At 54.8% G+C, this 18,771-nt stretch overlaps 1 protein-coding gene and 1 long non-coding RNA gene across 4 annotated transcripts; one reads left to right on the top strand and one right to left on the bottom strand.

Annotated features, from left to right (window-relative positions):
* Positions 1–62: 62 nt before the first annotated feature.
* Positions 63–12,980, top strand: LRRC32 (leucine rich repeat containing 32). 3 transcript variants are annotated; one of them, XM_011938958.1, is made up of 4 exons: positions 63–222; positions 469–577; positions 4,555–4,642; positions 8,985–12,980. In XM_011938958.1, the coding sequence occupies exons 3-4, from the start codon at positions 4,559–4,561 to the stop codon at positions 10,887–10,889; spliced, it is 1,989 nt and encodes a 662-aa protein (XP_011794348.1). In that variant the 5' UTR covers positions 63–222; positions 469–577; positions 4,555–4,558; the 3' UTR covers positions 10,890–12,980. The 3 variants fall into 3 exon arrangements, with proteins under 3 accessions (XP_011794348.1, XP_011794347.1, XP_011794346.1); XM_011938957.1 differs by lacking the exon at positions 63–222 and having other exon boundaries at positions 543–781; XM_011938956.1 differs by lacking the exons at positions 63–222; positions 469–577; positions 4,555–4,642 and having other exon boundaries at positions 8,423–10,910; positions 12,469–12,980.
* Positions 6,634–13,454, bottom strand: LOC105509637. Its single transcript, XR_001001462.1, has 3 exons — positions 13,350–13,454; positions 10,799–10,885; positions 6,634–7,868 (listed from the first exon to the last, which is right to left on the bottom strand). It is a non-coding gene; the product is annotated as an uncharacterized LOC105509637 (long non-coding RNA).
* Positions 13,455–18,771: the final 5,317 nt, after the last annotated feature.

Consider the following 18,771-nt stretch of genomic DNA (forward strand, 5'->3'; position numbering starts at 1 on the left):
CAGGGCGGGGTCTGGTCCCGCGAGACGCCCCCCAAACCCTCCCCTCCCGCCGTCCCCACTGCGCGCGTGGGGCTGGGGCTGACCCTCCCTCGGTCTCTGGGAGGCCCCCAAGGCTCCTGTCTCCGCGGATCTTTCCCGCAAAGGGGTGAGGCCGACGTTCCCATTTGACAGCTGGGAAAACAAAGGCCTGAAGACCGGACTTGCCCAGGAACACACAGCTAGGCAAGGGCAGACCGGAATTTGAATTCACGTTTCCTGCAACGTTCCGATCCCGGCCAGGCGTGGGGCTGCCCATCCCACAGCACTAGATGGCCTGCCCATTTCTTGTAGTGGGGTGGGAGGCACCTACCGCTCTGCAAGGGGCTCTGAAGCCAGCCTTCTTCATGGCTGGTAAGATGTGAGGGACCCCCACCCCCACCCCGAGCTGCCTGAAATTCCGCCATCACAGCCACATTCCTTTGGGTTAAGGTCTAATTCCCCCGTGGGATGCACATGTCTCCAGAACGAGGCTTGCCCTTAGTGATTCACTGCTTGACAGGAACGTCCGCAGCAGCTCTCCCAGGACCCCACTCTGCCAGTAAGTCAGCTGAGGCCGAGAGGAGGGAGAGAGGACCTCAGAGCCCAGACTGTGAGCTAGTGTACCCTGCTCCTGCATGTGAGGGGTCGTTGGCAGGGCTTAGGGAAGGAGACCTTGCTCCGGTATAGTGGAAACATTTGCTCTGGAGGCAGATGAACTGGATTCTGATCCTGACCCTGCTATTTGCTCCTTGTGTGACTTTAGGTAAGTCACCTCTCTGAGCCTCCTTTTCTTCATGGGCAAAAGAAGACAATTCTATAGGGGGGAGTCAGCTCAGCATGTGCTGGAGAAAACACAGTATTCAGGTCATGTAGAACTGGATAAATCCCAGCTCCAAAGCCCTTATGAGCTGGGTGACTCTGGGGGTAAGTCACTTCACTTTTCAGAACCTGTTTTCTCAACCGTAAAATGGGAATTACAGTAATTGCCTCAATAGGTGATTGTGAGAATTAAATAAGGTGATATAGGTCAAGTGCTTAGAAGACTGTCTAACATCCTTAAATGTAGGGGTGGGCTTATTGTGATAGTAGTCGTTGCCCCCTGTACCCCTGCTCTCTTACCCCTGCTCTCTTACCCCTGCTCTCTTACCCCTGCTCTCTTCTCTCTCTGTCTGTCTCTGTCTCTCTCTCTCTCTCTCACTCACACACACACACACACACATTCTTTGGCACTTTTCTGCCTCCTCTCGCCCAGGCCGCTTGTCTGCAGGCTTGGGGCCTCCCCACTGAGCACACCTCACCTGGGATGCTCAGCCCCGTGAGGGTCACTGTGGCAGCTGGGAAGGACAGGGAGGACGCAGGGCACCTTTGCCACCATTCTTTGCCGGATCATCACAATAGCTGGGGTTGGCCAGTGGCAGAACTGGAACCCAGCTGCCTACCCTGCAACAGGACACTGGGGCACCAAGAAATGAAGGGACTTACCCTAGGGAGCAGAGCTGGCGAGTGGTGGACTTTGGATGCAAGCCTGGGTCTAAGTGACACCGTCCTCCTTTTTGAGAGAGAGTAGTCTTGGGCACCACTGAGGAGGGCCCACAGCTGAGGGGCCCTTCCCAGCAGATGCCAGGACAGAGTGCCCATGTGCTGCAGGGACTGTCCCTTCGGGATGTACACAGGGCCACCTTGGGGATAGAGTGGGGTTTGGCAGAGGAAGGGGAAATAAGGGCCTAGGACCCTTCCTTGTCCTCACCTGGCACCCTCCACTCAGTCCACTGCAGCTGAGCTTCTGCCCTGACTTTGCCACTTGTGCACTAGTCTTTAGTGAGCACCTACTTAGTAGGCCCCTGTTCCCACATGATAAGAAATAAATGATGAGGAAATGATAAATGTGGGAAAACAATGACATGTGTGAGAAGCTGAGGAAGAGCATTCAGGGAGAGGAAACCGCAGGAGCAAAGGCCCTGAGGCAGGAAGGAATTTGCTGTGTTGAAGGAACAGCAAGAAAGCTGGAATTTAGTGAGGGAAGGGAAAATGGACAGGAGTCAGAGAGGAGACTGTGGATGGCCTGGATTTTCTTGGAGATTTTCAAACAGTAGGGCTTTAGGGTCTGACACATGATTTTATCACTCTGGCTGCTAGGTATAGGACAGATTATAAGGGGTCAGGGTGTTGTGGGTAAGGCCAGGATTGGTGTGGCATCTCAGTCTGTGGCAGTGACAAGAGGGAAGTAGGAAGATCTGCGGTCTCTGTTTCAGGGAGAGCAGTCAGAGCCCACTGATGGCACAAATAGGGGAAGGGAATGTGGCAGGGAGGTGAAGGGAGAGCCAAGGAGAACTGCTGTCACTAATGACCCCAGGTCACCAAGACTCCTGGTGTCAGTTCTCTGTGCCGCTGCTGACCTGCTGTGTGCTGTGAGATGCATCTCAGGATGGTGAGCCCCTCTCTAGGGGCACTTCCCATGGGAGGGGGGTGGGGCACAGTAGCCACGGAGGGCTTGGTGCTGTGCTCACTGGAAGCTCGGGGGCTCTGGGAGGACTGGAGGACGTAGCCCAGACTTGGGGAACCAAAGAAGACCTCTTGGCCCATCTAAGCTGGGACCCCAAGGATGAGGAGGTCTTTAGCAGAAGAGGAGAGGGGAGGAAGTGAAGGTTTGGGGCAGGGAAAATCTGCTCAGGGAACTGATAGAAAATATGAGATGTCCAGAATCCAGAACATGAGAGGGGACACCGGGGAAGGAGGCTGGAGGGAAGAGCTGGCCGGGCAGGGCATGCTCCCCAACTGCCTGGAAGGCCCTGCAAAGGGGTTTTCACTCAGTTCTGAATATGCTAACTTTTTAACGGGCGGTGGCGTTCTGCTTTTTAAACAGCAGAACAAAGTTTCCTGTGAAAGCGCAACCTGTAATGCAGGTGAGAGCAGAGCAGCTGCAGGGGCAGCGCCTGTGGCCCTGCGGGGAGCCAGGGAATAGGGTTCACGGGTCTGGCTGTGGTCTGTATGCCTTCAAGCGTGATGGGATTCACAGCAGTCATCTTCATCCAAAGCTCATCACTAGTGGGTTCCAACAGTCAAAGACGCTGCCCTCAAAAGCCCTGTAAATGCCTTTTCTCCTGCAGCATCCTTCAAAATCGCGGTTCAGCACTCACTCAGGGAGCACCCACTGTGGGAGGCCTGAGAGTGTGAATTTGAAGGGCATAGACCCAGGATCCAGACTTGCCTGGGCCAGTGGCTTGTTCACCGCGTGACCTCGGGTGTAGTACCTAAGCTCTCTGAGCTTTCTTTTTCCCTTCTGTAAAATGATCATGGAACCAAGTCACTGAATTTTTGTGAGGATGGAATGAGTTCACGCCTAGAAAGTGCCGAGAAGAGGGCCTAGTGCATAATGGGGGCTCTGTTAGTCGCATCTCGTTTGATTCTCAACAAAACTTGGCATGGCTGCCATTAACCTCAAATGAGGAGACTGAGGCTCAGAGAGGTGAAGCGACTTGTAAGGTCACACAGCAGGAAGGTAGAGGAGACAAGAGGGAGCAGTTGGATGTGGGTGACTGTGTGCCTGGTGCTCTTGGAAGGCTTTCTGTGTCCCTCTTTAAGACTCTCTGTATCACTGTCACTTCTTTATTGTGTTCATTTGTTTTTTGAGTTCCCGGTTCCCAGCACAGAGCCAGACATAAGGAGGTATTCAGTAAAGGTGTGAATGAGTGAATGAAATTCATGGATGGATTTGTATACCCCTAGCACTTGGCCGATGTCCTTAGTGAGGGGGTGAGTGAGCCTCCAGCAGCACTGGGATTTGACCCTGCTGAGGGCCTGTGCAGTCCCCTTAGCCCCACCCCTGGCTGCTCTCAGAAGGAAGGGCTGGCCCAGGAGGCCAGAGTGTGGCTTCAGTGAAAGTACAGGGCCTGCCAGGCTGCTCCTGGGGAAGTCCGCAGAGCAGTGCTGGGGCAGCCAGGCCTCCTGTGGGGCTTCCTGTCAAGGTCCGGGCCCAAGCCTTGAACAATGGCAAGGGCCCAAGAATCAGAGAATCAAAAGGAAAAGGGCAAAATAAAGGTGGGGGAGTGGGCAGAAAACGAGGAATTCCATATGGGGACTGAGGAGCTGGTATGGAGGACTTGTGTGGCCTGGGTGGAAATGTAGTCAGAGGCCCACCCTCCAAACCCCCTCTACATCCCCATGCCCCCAGTCCCTGGCCCTGAGCATGGCCTAGGGTAACCCTTAGGGTCTGTCAGCCTTCTGTGCATCCCCTCCGGGCTATCTTCCCCTGGGTGGGGTCTTTTGAAAACCCCCATCCGGCCAAGTCACCTGCTGCTTTAAAACCCTTGCTTCCCCTGGGTAATGGGCAGCTCCTTGGCCTGGGTGAGAGGCCTACTATGATGGGCTGCAGGCCCATTTCCCACGCGGCTCTCCCCTGCTCAAACCACCTTTACTCCAGCTCCAGCCATGCTCTGGGGTTCCGAGGGCAGGCACAGAATGGGTGGGAGTGGGGGCTGGCAGTGGGAAGGAGCCAGTGGTCTTACAGTGTTCCCCTTTCCTCTCCGCCCTACACAGAGCCATGAGCCCCCAGATCCTGCTGCTCCTGGCCCTGCTGACCCTAGGCCTGGCTGCACAACGCCAAGACAAAGTGCCATGTAAGATGGTAAGATGCTCTGCCCAGACAGGGTGAGGGCCACCCCCACCTCTCTGCCCTAGGGTGTGCTAGTGCCCCAGCCCCAGAAGCCAGAAGTTAGAAGAGTCAGGAGAGGAAAGGGAATGTACCTTGCATTTAATGAGCACCTACTAGAATGTTTAAACATCTTGCTTACCCAACAATCCTGCCAGGTAAGCACCATTATTCTCATTTTGCAAAGGAGGAGACTGAGGCTTGGAGGGGTTATGACTTTTCCAAGGTCATTCAGCTGGGAACAGTGAGGCTGATATTACACTGTATTCCCCCAAGCTGTCCCCACAGAGCAGTAGGTCCAGCTAGAGGATCTAGAATGTATATATGTCTGGGGAATTTGCGGTAGGTCAGCTGGGAGGGGCTCCTCTGTGCTCATCCCTCCTGGGGACAAATCCCCTTCCTAACTGGGACTGCCCACTGGGGTGCCTCTCACTCCTTACTGCCCAGGTCAAATGCTGCCATCTCTAGGAAGCCTCCCCAAGCCCCTCCCAGGCTGGCCTAGTCTGATCACACCTTCCTCTGGGTTCCTGTGGTCCCCAGGCTTCCCTCTGTCTCAATACAGAGAAGACTGAGCACGTGGTGGGGGTTGGTAAAAGGGTCTAAGCCTGTCTCACCTGCCAGACCATGAACTTCCCTAGGGCAAGGACCAAGTCTGACTTGCTTCTATTCCTTTTTCCTGTCCCAAGCCAGGGAAACTAGCCCTAAAGTTCTTGTGACTCTAAGAGATACAGGGCAAAGAGAACACCTAGGTCCACTTGTAAGGCCGGGCAGTCACTGAGACCAGAGCCTGGCTGGGGAAAGGGCAGGGCCTCCGGAAGCCCCTCTTGGACCTGAGACTCGAAGAAGCTTATGACACAGAACCGGCAGCTGCTTCAGGAGGCAGGAAGTGCCGGCAGCTGCCTGCCCGCAGCCCTTCCCTGGGGGTGCAATGTCTCCTGTTGCCACCACCTTTCTTGCTCTTCAGAGCCCTTCTAAGATTCCCGGAGCCCAGACTTACGGGCAGAGAAGGCCTCAGACGTCACCAAATACAAATGCACATTCTACCTCAGGGAGATGAGGCTCAGAGGGGAAAGACCTTAACCACCCAACAGGCAGAGGGGAAGCGAGTGAGTTTTAGAGTCTGGGGAAATGAGATAAGAGATAGGAAAGCACTTTCTGAACCAGCATGAGGATAATACACACGGGAGGGGAAGGGGAAGACGTGTCACCCACCAGGGACCTACAGGATTCGAACCCAGCTGCCTTTGCCACTGTTCACTGCCTGGTGCCTCTCCCTACTCTGCTTTCCTCCCATGATCAGGTGGTGAAATGGAGTTGGATGGCAGGTCTTTGTTTTACAAAAAGGAAGCTGGGCAATGGTGTCCTGATAGCCCAGAACAGTGGGTGGGAGCTCTAAACTCTGGCCAAGGGCCAATTCCTCCAATTCCCTCCCACTGTAAGCCAGGCCATGCTGGGAGCTCAGAGCTGAAGGAGGCATGGAGACCCTGGAAGTGGAGCTCTGAGCACCATCCTGGACTTCAGGCTCTTTCCTGGACTGGACTGGAGAGCTGGGCATCCCAGTGCAGCCCTGCCCACCAGCAGGCCCTCTGGGCTTCCAGAGCAGGAGTCTTGGGCCCCTGAATGGAGAGGAAGACTTGGGCTGTGGGCTTGGCAAACTTTGTGTCCTGGATCAAGTCTCAGGGGCTAGTGCCCCAGGGAGCCTTTGCCTATCCAGAGGCAGTATGCCTCTGCACTTGCCCGGGGGGTAACACGTGGGGCACCGCAGAGTGGTCCCCCACACTGTAACACTCAGTAAGTGGGTCCCTGATGCTCTTTGCTGTGCCGACCAGCTGAGGGCCCAGTGGTCAGAACTTGGCTGGCACCAATAGGAAAAAGAATTTGCCAATGGGAGTTTTGAGCCCCTGCCTGATCGTGGGCAGCCCGCTCCCCTTAGCCTCAGCTTCGTCAGAGGTACAACAGGAGCAAGATGAACAATGCCTGGGAAGATTTAATGGGGTAGGGGCCTCTGCACTCAGCAGAAGCCTGACACAGCTGGGGCTCCATCACAGGTCATTTCGTTGTTTCTGCTTTAAGTAAGGAATGCCCCAGGGGGTAAGGGCTGTGAGGAGGAGGCTATGTTTAGTGGCCCCTGCAGGCAGAGAGGTTGTGAGGGAGGAAGGGCAAGGATGGGCAAGGCAGCCAGGCAGGTTTCAGGTTCTCACAAGTGCCCAACTGCCGGGGCATCCCTGGGCCTCCTGAGGCCCCTGTGAAGCTGCCTCCCTTGGAGGCTGCATGGAGTCGTTGTGCTGCATGGAGTAGGAAGAGCCACACAGAGGCCTGAGGCTGGGCAGGTCTCTTCCTCCGCCTGCTCACCTTGGGGTTCTCAGGAGGAAGCGCAGAGCTGGACCAGGAGAGGAACATGCCTGCTTGTGTTCCTTCCCTACCAGCTCAGCCACTGGCTCACTGTGAATTCATGCAAGTCACTGCCATCTTCAGGCCTCAGTGTCCCCATCTGGGAAGTGGGTGAGCTGAACTCTTCTTGCTCTAGCTGTCTTTGACTATATTCTGAAAACATCAGTCATCCATTTTCTTTCCTCCCAGAGTAGTGATTGATTCAGTGCCTCAGACCTTTACTAAACCGATGATGCCTGGGACTCATTCATTAGGAAAAATTGACTTGCTAGTCAGGTCCAAGGCATCCACATCCACCAAACCAGTCCCTGTTTGCTCTGAGCTCACCGTCTAGCAGGTCCCCACACAAACAGCCACAATTCAGCAGGGCAAAGCTCTGAGAGGAAGCATGGTCAGGGAGGGCTCGCTGTTGGAGGAGGCCCTGAAGCTCAACATGAAGAGTTCACATGTGGATCTGGTTGGGGATGGCATATCCAGCTCAGGGAGGAGGCTCAGCAGTGGGTGTGGGAGGGCATGATGGGCAGTGGTCAGCTGTGGTCACTGCATGTGGGCTGGGGTGGGAGGTGGGGGACAGGTTGGCAGGGGCTACAAACAGCCTCGAAGGCCCTGCTGAGGGTCCTGGACTTCACCATGGAGAAGTTTAAGCCAAGCTGCCTCATAGTCAGAGTGGAGCTTTTGAGCAGTTGTCAGGCATTTAGCAGTGAATGGGCCAGAATGGGTCAGTGGAGACAGAAGCTGGGGGCGGTGAGCCTGAACCCACTGATTGTGGAAGTCAGACTCTTTTCTGGGAAAGGCTGGGGTTCCTGGAGGCCTGGAGGAGAAAAGGGAGACCTGCATTTGCACAGAAAGAATTTTGGTCCCAGAAGGCACATCTGTGGAAGAACAAGAGTGGGGCCTTTGGTTGTTAAAAAAAACCTGGATTCAAATCCCAGCTCTGCTCCTCACCAGCTGGGCAATCCTGGCACCTCCCTTCCCCTCTCTGAGCCTAGATTTCTGTAAATGGGGTGATCGTATCAGATGCACAGGCTGTGGTAAAGACCAATGGGACCACAGGCCTGAAAGTATTAACGAAGATGTCAAATGTTGAGTGGCTGCTGGGGAAGGACGTAAGAAAACAGTGGTTATGTGACTTCCTGGAGGTGGCACAGCACAAACGTGGTCTCGTCACCAAAGACTGTGGATTTGGCTCTGGCCATCTTTTCCCTGCCCCTTCCCACCTCCAGGGGCCTAGTCCCCTGACCCAGCCTGGGAAGAAAGCCACCCCCTAGCAGGCAACAGCAACAGAGAGGAGGCCACATCTGGAAAGCATCCACAAGGAAGGCAGGCCCCGGGACCCAGGTTCTGCCCACGACACGAGAGCCTGAATGAGGTCTGAGGCCGGGAGGCCAAGATAAAAACTGATGGCAGAGCACAAATTACAGTTTTCCCTTTTGGAAACATTTCTCCCAAAATGGAGAAATTCCCATCCTACCCCTGGAAATTTAACTCCCTGCGCCCGTAGAGAGGACCCAGGACATAGAACCAGGAGCCTTGGGTCCCTGCTGTGCCCTGCTGCTCACTGGCTTGGGGTCACTCTGTGGGATATATGGCTGTTTTCTGTAAGAGGGGTAATAATAAGTACAAGGTTTCTTTGTTAGTTTATTTGTCCTTCTATCTGTCTGTCATCTCTCCGTCTGTCCACCCGTAGAAACTTCATCGAGTTCCTTCCTTAATGCCCAGCACTGTGCTGGGTGCCGGAGATGGGGCAGGGAGCCGGATGGGTCATCCAGGCATGGGGTGATCAGGCTACGGTGGGGAAAGTTGAGCATTCTGGGAGCCCATGGGAGAAGGGTTCCCAGCCAGGCAGGGTTCCTGGATAAACGTGTCTGGTTTCATCCCCTACGGCGCCCACTTATGCCAGCTGTCTCCCCACCCTGCCCCTCCCCAGGTGGACAAGAAGGTCTCGTGCCAGGGTCTGGGCCTGCTCCAGGTCCCCTTGGTGCTCCCGCCGGACACTGAGACCCTTGATCTCTCTGGGAACCAGCTGCGGAGTATCCTGGCCTCACCCCTGGGCTTCTACACGGCACTTCGTCACCTGGACCTGAGCACCAATGAGATCAGCTTCCTCCAGCCAGGAGCCTTCCAGGCCCTGACCCACCTGGAGCACCTCAGCCTAGCTCACAACCGGCTGGCGATGGCCACTGCGCTGAGTGCCGGTGGTCTGGGCCCCCTGCCACGCGTGACCTCCCTAGACCTGTCTGGGAACAGCCTGTACAGCGGCCTGCTGGAGCGGCTGCTAGGGGAGGCACCCAGCCTGCATACCCTCTCACTGGCGGAGAACAGTCTGACTCGCCTCACCCGCCACACCTTCCAGGACATGCCTGCGCTGGAGCAGCTTGACCTGCATAGCAACGTGCTGATGGACATCGAGGACGGTGCCTTCGAGGGCCTGCCCCGCCTGACCCATCTCAACCTCTCCAGGAATTCCCTCACCTGCATCTCCGACTTCAGCCTTCAGCAGCTGCGGGTGCTGGACCTGAGCTGCAACAGCATTGAGGCCTTTCAGACGGCCTCCCAGCCCCAGGCCGAGTTCCAGCTCACCTGGCTTGACCTGCGGGAGAACAAACTGCTCCATTTCCCCGACCTGGCCGCGCTCCCGAGACTCATCTACCTGAACTTGTCCAACAACCTCATCCGGCTCCCCACAGGGCCACCCCAGGACAGCAAGGGCATCCACGCACCTTCCGAGGGCTGGTCAGCCCTGCCCCTCTCAACCCCCAATGGGAATGCCAGCGTCCACCCCCTTTCCCAGCTCTTGAATCTGGATTTGAGCTACAATGAGATTGAACTCATCCCCGACAGCTTTCTTGAGCACCTGACCTCCCTGTGCTTCCTGAACCTCAGCAGAAACTGCTTGCGGACCTTTGAGGCCCGGCGCTCAGGCTCCCTGCCCTGCCTGATGCTCCTTGACTTAAGCCATAATGCCTTGGAGACACTGGAACTGGGCACCAGAGCCCTGGGGTCCTTGCGGACGCTGCTCCTACAGGGCAATGCCCTGCGGGACCTGCCTCCATACACCTTTGCCAACCTGGCCAGCCTGCAGCGGCTTAACCTGCAGGGGAATCGGGTCAGCCCCTGTGGGGGGCCGAATGAGCCTGGCCCTGCCAGCTGTGTGGCCTTCTCTGGCATCGCCTCCCTCCGCAGCTTGAGCCTGGTGGATAATGAGATAGAGCTGCTCAGGGCAGGGGCCTTCCTCCATACCCCACTGACTGAGCTGGACCTTTCTTCCAACCCTGGGCTGGAGGTGGCCACGGGGGCCTTGACAGGCCTGGAGGCCTCCTTGGAAGTCCTGGCACTGCAGGGCAATGGGTTGACGGTCCTGCAGGTGGACCTGCCCTGCTTCATCTGCCTCAAGCGGCTCAATCTTGCCGAGAACCGCCTGAGCCACCTTCCCGCCTGGACACAGGCTGTGTCACTGGAGGTGCTGGACCTGCGAAACAACAGCTTCAGCCTCCTGCCAGGCAGTGCCATGGGTGGCCTGGAGACCAGCCTCCGGCGCCTCTACCTGCAGGGGAATCCACTCAGCTGCTGTGGCAATGGCTGGCTGGCAGCCCAGCTGCACCAGGGCCGTGTGGACGTGGACGCCACCCAGGACCTGATCTGCCGCTTCAGCTCCCAGGAGGAGGTGTCCCTGAGCCACGTGCGTCCCGAGGACTGTGAGAAGGGGGGGCTCAAGAACATCAACCTCATCATCATCCTCACCTTCATACTGGTCTCTGCCATCCTCCTCACCACGCTGGCCACATGCTGCTGCATCCGCCGGCAGAAGTTTAACCAACAGTATAAAGCCTAAAGAAGCTGGGAGACACTCTAGGTCAATGGGGGAGCCTGAGGTACAGAGAAGAGTGAGGACTGACTCAAGGTCACACAGTAACCCAGGATCCCAGAACTCTGGTCTCCAAATTGCAACTCGGGACACCTTTCTCTGCCGCCTGCTGCATCAGCGGGTGACCCCCTTCCCGGGCTGCACTTTGGGTCCAGCTGTGGAAGCCAGAAGTTGGGCGGTTTCAGGGACAGCAGGGAATAATGTTGACCTATCAGATCAACAAATCTTCACTGAGCATCTACTTTGTGCCACACCCTGCTCTGGGCACTGGGAATGCTGGGAAATGAGATACACTCCCACCTTCAACAATCTCCCAGTCTGGGAGGAGGGAGTGCTACAGAGCCACGTGGTGACCACGCAGTGTGCTTAGGGCCTGAGATGTGAAAGCCCAGGGCTCCAGAGCTCGGCAGGCCCCGCTGGTTCAATGCGAAGAGTCCTGCCCCAGCTATGCCAGGGTGAGAGAGGGCCAAGCCTGGGAGGATTTGTCTGAAACATTTCCAAGCAGACTGTTCATCACATCTTCTGCTAATGATTTTCAGTCTCTCTGAAAATGAAAAGCTTATGACCGGAAGAGAGAATTGGAGCCATACGAGTGTGTCTTGGATCTGGTGCTGTTAGGCGGGCCGTGGCGGCTCCAACAGAGTCTGGTTAAGGGGTCCAGCCCGGCACTGGACCATTCCGTCTTCTGCTCTGGACAGGCCGTCTCCCTGCCTGGCACTCTCATGTTACACAGCCTGACCCCAGTACTGCTCTAAGCACCGTCCCTGCCCAGCCCTTCTCCATCGCAGCCCCACCTTGGCTGCTGAGCCAGGAGCTAAAACCTTAGATATCTGGTTCTGTTTTGCACCCAGCTTGGCGATGTGGATGTGAATCCAAGCCTTGTGTCTGCCCCTATATGACAACCCTTGGAGGTTGGTATTTTATCCCTATTTTATAAAAGAGGAAACTGAAGTTCTGCAAATCTCCTTCCAGGGCCCCAGCTAACTAATGCCTTAGGTGAGATTCAAACCCTCATCCTTCTGTCTCCAGAGCCTGATCTTTGCCACTGCAGGGGCTGCAGGCCGTTAAGTGGACAGGAAGTGGCCCCACATAGCCCGAGCAGGATCTGGAAGTATCCTGTGCTATGCACACCTGCTCTCTCCTCTCTCCCAGGCAGGCAGCTGCAGGCGCTCTCCTCCTTCTCTGCCTTAGTTTCCCTCCTTCCATCCTTTCCACCCTGGTGTGGGTTCTCCTGTTCTCTCTGTGCTCCTGCATGCTCTCATTCCCTTTTCCTCTATTGAGCAGAGCCTGGAGTTTGAGACTATTGAATCCAACCACCCCATTGCACAGATGGGGAAACTGAGGCTTAGGAAGAGAATGAAACTTGTGGAGAGCTATACAGAGCCTCTGGGGAAAAAAAAGAGAGCCCTATTTGGGGGGTGAGATTGGGGGTTGGACCAGAGTGATGTCCTCTCTTAGCTGTCACATCACAAGATAATGCTGGCTCCAAACTTCCTTTCTGTGCCTCATCATGCAAGGATTTTTTTTTTCCCTCTTCGAAAAATAGGTAGAAAGGCTCACCCAGATAACCCCCTGTCCCTCATAGCATGGAGTCATGAGCTATCTGGGAAGAATGGACACGCTGGGACCAACTCAAGACCTTGTGTTGCTGTCTTCATCATCTTACCTGTGCTTGGCCCACAGTCTGGCTCATGATGTGGGCTCAGTAATGTGCGAGAAAATGAAAATGCCACTCTCTCCACCCCATTTTACAGAGGAGAACACCGAGGCCCAGAGGAAGTTAAGGGAGAGTCAATGGGCAGAGCCAGGGCTAGGCCCTGGTGATGTGTGGAGCACCCAGGCAGACCCAGTCCTGGTTGGGATCACAACCACAGGTGCTACTGCACGTGACACTCTTCCTTAGGCCTGGAGGCCAAGGTGTGGGTCCCCACGCCTGATCTTTGAAAACACTACACAATGCTGCTGTCAATTCCCAGGACCCAGGCCGCAGCCCAGGCCTCGGGACCAACTCTTTGTATAACCTACCTGAATGTATTAAAAACTAATTTTGGAGAAGCAGTGTGGCCGCCAGCCTCCTCTTTGCAACCCGCTTCATCGCATCCATTTGAACCCTGCCTCTCAATCCCATTATGGTCATTCAATCCTCATGGCAAATCCCTGGGGACACTGAGGCTCTCGGCCAGCACCACCCTGGACCTTGGAGCCGCAGCCACTAGCACGGCCCCTCCTACACCTCTGTCGCCCCACACTCGACAGGTGAGCGTGCTCCCCACCCCAGGGCTGAGAGGCTGGGGGCTTCTGTTAGTTTCCTTCCTGCTACAGCTACAGGCCCCCTCCCCTTCTCTGTGCTCAGCCCTCTGTGCCCTATCTCAGAGGCTACACTCCCCCTCCTTCTCGGGGTCCCCAGCCCCGTCCTCTCTCCCTTGCCCTGTCATGCTCTCTTCTGCCTCCAGCCTCTCCCTCTCTGTTTACATCTTCCTCTCAGACTTCAGCTGGACTCAAGTCTTGCCCATCTTAAAAACAGTGAGAAGCCCCTCAGCCATTTTCCCCTTTCTCCTCCCGCTCTTCACAGACCAGCTTCTTGGTAAAGTCACTTCCCTTCCCGCCCCTCCCGTTCTCAACCCACCTGGAGCTGCCTTCAGCCCCTCCCAGCTCCATGCTGCCCTTGCTACCAGCGTCAAGGGTATCCTTTGCCAAACTCAGCATACTTTTCAGACCTCCTCTCCCTAGGCCCTGTGCAGCAGGCCCCCCACCCATACCCCTGCTGGGCATGCTCTCCCCACAGCTGTGATGCCACACAGGAAGCCGTCTCCTCCCTCCCAGGCCACTCCTTTTCAGAGTCTTTGCTCATCTTCCTCAAGCCAGCTGTAAGTGGTGATAGCCAGGGCTCCATCCTAGGCCCTTTTCCCTTGGGAACACCGTGGCCTCATTGCTGAAACACCCCATTGCTCTGATGGCCCACATCTCTGTCTCCAGCCCCATCCCTCCTGAAAGTCCAACTCTGGTACCCAGAGGCCTCCCTAGGTAGAGGGCTAAAGGTCCCCATGGACTGGAGAATTCAGTGATCAGCCAGGCTGCAGATCAAGGTTGAACTTGGAAGAAAACCATACCTGGTTCCTGGCTTGGAGTTGGAGGGTGAATGTGGGGTGTGGGACAGAAGCAGCCTCACCTGGGTAGGGGAGCACTGAGAGGCATGACAGGCCAGGACAGAGCACGCAGAGCAGGGGGTGCTTGTTCCTCTGGCCTCACACCTTCCACTTCCCCCTGTCAGCAGCCTGGCACTGTGCCTTTGCCCTTCCCTTCCCTGACTGCCTCTCCCGAAAGCTCCCGCTCAGTGATGCTTTTCCTCCCCACCCCCAGGCACCCTGGACCCCTCCCCTTGGCCTGGCAGCCCCTGGACCCAGGGTTGGCAGCTCTGCCTTCTGGAGATTCTTCCATTTCTCTGGTCCGTGCCCTCTCACCTCCCCATTCCTGCTCCTGGCTCCCAGTCTGCAAAGGGAAATTCTAAATGCCTATTTCATGGGGTAGGGCTGGGGGAGAGAGGAGAGAGCCCCACCCTCTGGCACACAGTAGGTGCTCCATTAAGGCCTAAGGGGAAGGCAAGAGCTTAGGCTGACCTCAGCCCAGGGTCTGCGGGCCTCTGCTCCAGCAGGGAGCCCACCAGGTCCCTGACCCCTTTTCCTGACAAACAGGGGAGTTTGCTCACCTGGCCAAGACCCCCAGTGAGGCAGAAATTCCTGTTTTCAGCCAAACATGGACACAGCTGCCAACTAGGTCATCAGAGCATCCAGCTTCTCGAGCTCTCAGCTTGCAGGGAGAGGGAGGCCCTGCCACCCCCAGGTCACAGTCAGCCTGAGGTGCAGGGCCCAACTCCCAGGGTTCCATGCACTGGTGTGGCATTCCACCAGGAACGGGTCCCGGGACGCGCCAGCAACTCACCCTCTCAGACCCACAGGCTGGCCACATCCTCCAGGATCTGGGACCCACCGTCTGTGTTCTGTGCCCCTGTCCTTCAGGCAGCTCACTGGGCCCATGAGACCCATCTCTTTCCCGCCACCTCTCACAACATGCTCAGAGATGGCCATCGTTGAGCACTTTAGGGCATGCTGAGCACTGGATGTGCATTGTCGTGTTTAATTCTGACAATCTTTCAAGAGATTTCTACTGTCATCATCCTCATTTTAGAGAACTGAGCTCCAGTGATGAGACTTGAACCCAGGCTGTCCCACTCTGGAGCCAGCAGTCTTAACCATTAGGCAGCACTGCCTCCTGCGCCTCTCCCACCTCCTCTGCCGGAACCAGCTCACCCCAGACCCACCTGCACAATCTCCTTCACCACCCTCACCTGTATCACCTCCATCACCTTCTCTGGGAAGACTGTCTGGATTTCTCTCCTCCAGCTGCCCACAGGCCTGGGCTGCCCTCAGCATTGGGTGTCTGCCTGACCCACCCACCGGGCCAGGAGCTCCTGGGGGGAGGTCCTACCCGGAGTCCTATCTGTCCCCAGGGCCTGTGAGCCAACACAGACTAAAGCCAGCTCAGAAAAGGTTTCCTGAGTGAATGGCCCCTGTCCTCCAAGACTCAGAAGCTTGTGGAGTTGAGACAAGCCCTCAGAGAATGTGGCGAGGAGGAGGCTTTTTGAACAGACCCAGGGGACACAGAGAGGACAGGGGAATGCAGACTGTGGGCCGCCCACGGCAGCAGGGGCCAGTGGGAGGGCAAAGAATCCTCTCTGACCACCCTCCGTTCCTTGCAGCTTCCTCAGGCCTCTAGGACCCTGTCTTATCTTTGTCCTCCCCCCTCCTTTGCTCCCCCTCGTCTCCCATTCTTCTCTTCTTGGTCATCTCCCCCCACCCCCACCCCTATCGCACTGGAAACAGTTGGGCTGTGGTGGCTAAGAATGAGGAGGGCGGGGGGGAGGGAGGCCCGAGCTGTTTATAGGAACTGGAGCAGCTCCATCCATCAGCTCTGTTTGGAACTGGAGACCAAGCATAATAAATACCTTGGCTCCTCCCCAGCTGCGCTTTCCCTGAACTTGGCCGTCCGAACTGCAGCTCTCCCTGGCCCGCTGGTTCCCAGGACCCAGTCTCATTCCGCCCCACCCTACCTCACCTCCCACCAAGCTGCCCTGGAAAGAGCCCGGCCTCTGGGACCAGAAACACTGGCCTGAGTCTAGGTTCTGCTGCTGCTTCACTGTGGGACCAAGGCCAAGTCCGTCACTTAGCTGCGCCTCTATTTCTGCATCTGTAAAATGGGGTCATAATCATCGCCCGCCTACCCCCAAACTCATCACTGCTCATTCGTTCAGCCAGAGTAGCTTGGGCATCTGCTCTGTGCTGGGCCCTAGGCCCTGCAGGATACAGGGAACACTTGGAAGAGCCTCTGCCTATGGGGTGGAGAGAGGGGCCAACACCACAACCCAAGCCAGGAAGTGGTGAGCGCCTTGAGGGAGGTCCAGATTTTGTGCTAGGGAAGTTTGTTTGTAGCAGGGAGCAGCCCTTCCAGCTGGAGGAGTGAGGCAAGACTTCGAGGACATCTGGGCTGGCTCTGCAAGGAAGGGTGGGATTTCAACACGTGGAGATGGGAAGAGGCTTTCCAGGCAGAACAAATGGCAGGACCCAAGGCCTGGCAGCAGGAAGAGCCAGGGCATGCCTGGGAGTAGAGGGGTCTCCCTGGCCCAGCCTCCACCACATCACTTTCTCCTCTCTCCTCATTCAGCACCTTCTGCTCAGGACTTCCAGCCTTCTGGAATCTTCCCTCCTTCCCTGGAGAGCTTCCAACTCACCCAGCTAGGCCCTCCCAAGTTGTGGATGCATTCCCAGAATTCTGCCATCATGTCCCCACTCCCGCCTTCTCTGAAAAAGCCACCCTAGAAAGCAGAAGATTCAGATCGGGAAAAAGCATGGACCAATAGCATGTTTCTGGAGTGAATAAGGGAAAAAATGAAGAAAGAAATGCATAAAAGATTGAGTCAGTGAAGGAGAGAGTGAGTGAGCAAATGACTGAAAGCAGCCAGCGTTTCCGGAACCCCGCCACATCTCATACTGGGTGCTGCACAGGCAGCGTTCCTCCTGTTGGGGCGCTTATGGGGGAACATACATTAAACACACACAAACAAAAACGATGGCAAATTGTAGTGAGTGCTATGAAAGGGAGTGAAGGGCGAGATCATTGAGGGGTGGGACTCAGAAGAATCGTCTCTGAGGACATGACCTGTCAGCTAAGATGGAAGGAGGAGGACTTCAGTTGAGAGAGCAAGTGAATTAATACTTCCCATGGCCTCGTCTCCTCACTCTCATGAATTTGCCAAGCTGCCTGGGGAGAGTGCAGCCTGAACTCTGGACCCTGAGGTCCTTTCTCATGCACTGAAAGCAGCTCCCCACCCCTGGACCCACCCTGGTCCTCAGTGACTTGACTGCCCCATTCTAGCATCATGGAAAAAACACAGAAGGCCATGTCTAGGGTGGTGGGAAGGATGTCAAGCATTCTGGGGGCAGGGGACTAGCTAGGCTGCAGGGTGAGGGAGTCCAATTCCAAAGGCCCCTGCTTTTTTATTTTATTTTATTTGGTGGAGGATGAGCCAAAAATGTTGCCCTCCTCACTTTCCACACTGCTCATGTCAGCTTGTACCACCCTCCCCTTTGATCCCAGATAACCCATTGTATCCATCCTCCTGTATGTTTTCTCCTTAATTGAGTAATCACTGACAGACACATTTAAATTGTATGCAAACACACATATGCATGTATTAGAGATTTTAAATGTTATTTTATAAAAGTGGGACGATATTCTGTTATACTCTCTTGCATTTCACTTTTTTTATTCAATAGTACTTTAAGGAAATCCCCCCAAATAAACTGATAAAAGTTTCAAATCATTTTTGAGATTACATTGTATTCCATAGTGTGAGTATTCCGTAATTTATTCAGTCATTCTCCTATTGGTGAACGATAGCTTTATCTTTTCTTCAACTATAAACATGAGGCAAAAAATTCTGTTCATGTGCCTGTACTCTCTAAGGTTTGTGTTCTTGTGGAATGAATACCTAGAAGTAAATCAGTGGAGATATATATATTCTACACATTTTAAATGTATATTATATATACTTTTAATAAAGTTTGCATTTCAAAAAAACAGTAATGTTTCACATTTCCACAAACAACATATGAAAGTATCTTTTCCTGTGTTTCCCTGCCAGAAATGCAGGTTTTAGCTGTGGGTATAAAATGATCTGTCACTGTTACTTTAAATTGCATTTTCCTACTGCTATAGCTGAGCAGCTTTTCATTTGTTTTTGGGTTTTTTTTGCCATTTGGATGAATTCTTCTGTGAATTGCCCATTTTTATCCTTTGCCCATTTTTCTACTGAGTTAACTCTTGCTTATTAATTTATAAATCCTTATTGTATGTTGTAGATCTTAAACTTTGTCTCACATTTCCATAACTCGCTTGTCTATTGACCCTGCTTATGTATCTTTTGGCCTACAATGTTCTCCAAGGTCTCACTTTTCCTTAATCACTTCTTAATTTTATTAAGTTTCACTCAGGTTGCTCATATAGTCTCCAAATTTTTCTTGTAAAATTTGTTATGTTGGCTAGGTACAATGGCTCACATGTGTAATCCCAGCACTTTGGAAGGCCGAGGTGGGCAGATCACCTGAGGTCAGTAGTGCATGACCAGCCTGGCCAGCATGGTGAGACCCCATCTCTACTAAAAATACAAAAAAAATTAGCCAATCCTGGTGGTGCATGACTGTAATCCCGGTTACTCGGGAATCTGAGGCAGAATAGCTTAAACCCAGGAGGCAGAGGTTGGTAGTGAGCCGAGATGGTGCCACTGCATTCCAAC

This window comes from Colobus angolensis, unplaced genomic scaffold, assembly GCF_000951035.1.
Source record: "Colobus angolensis palliatus isolate OR3802 unplaced genomic scaffold, Cang.pa_1.0 Scaffold179, whole genome shotgun sequence".
NCBI classification, from domain to species: Eukaryota; Metazoa; Chordata; class Mammalia; order Primates; family Cercopithecidae; genus Colobus; species Colobus angolensis.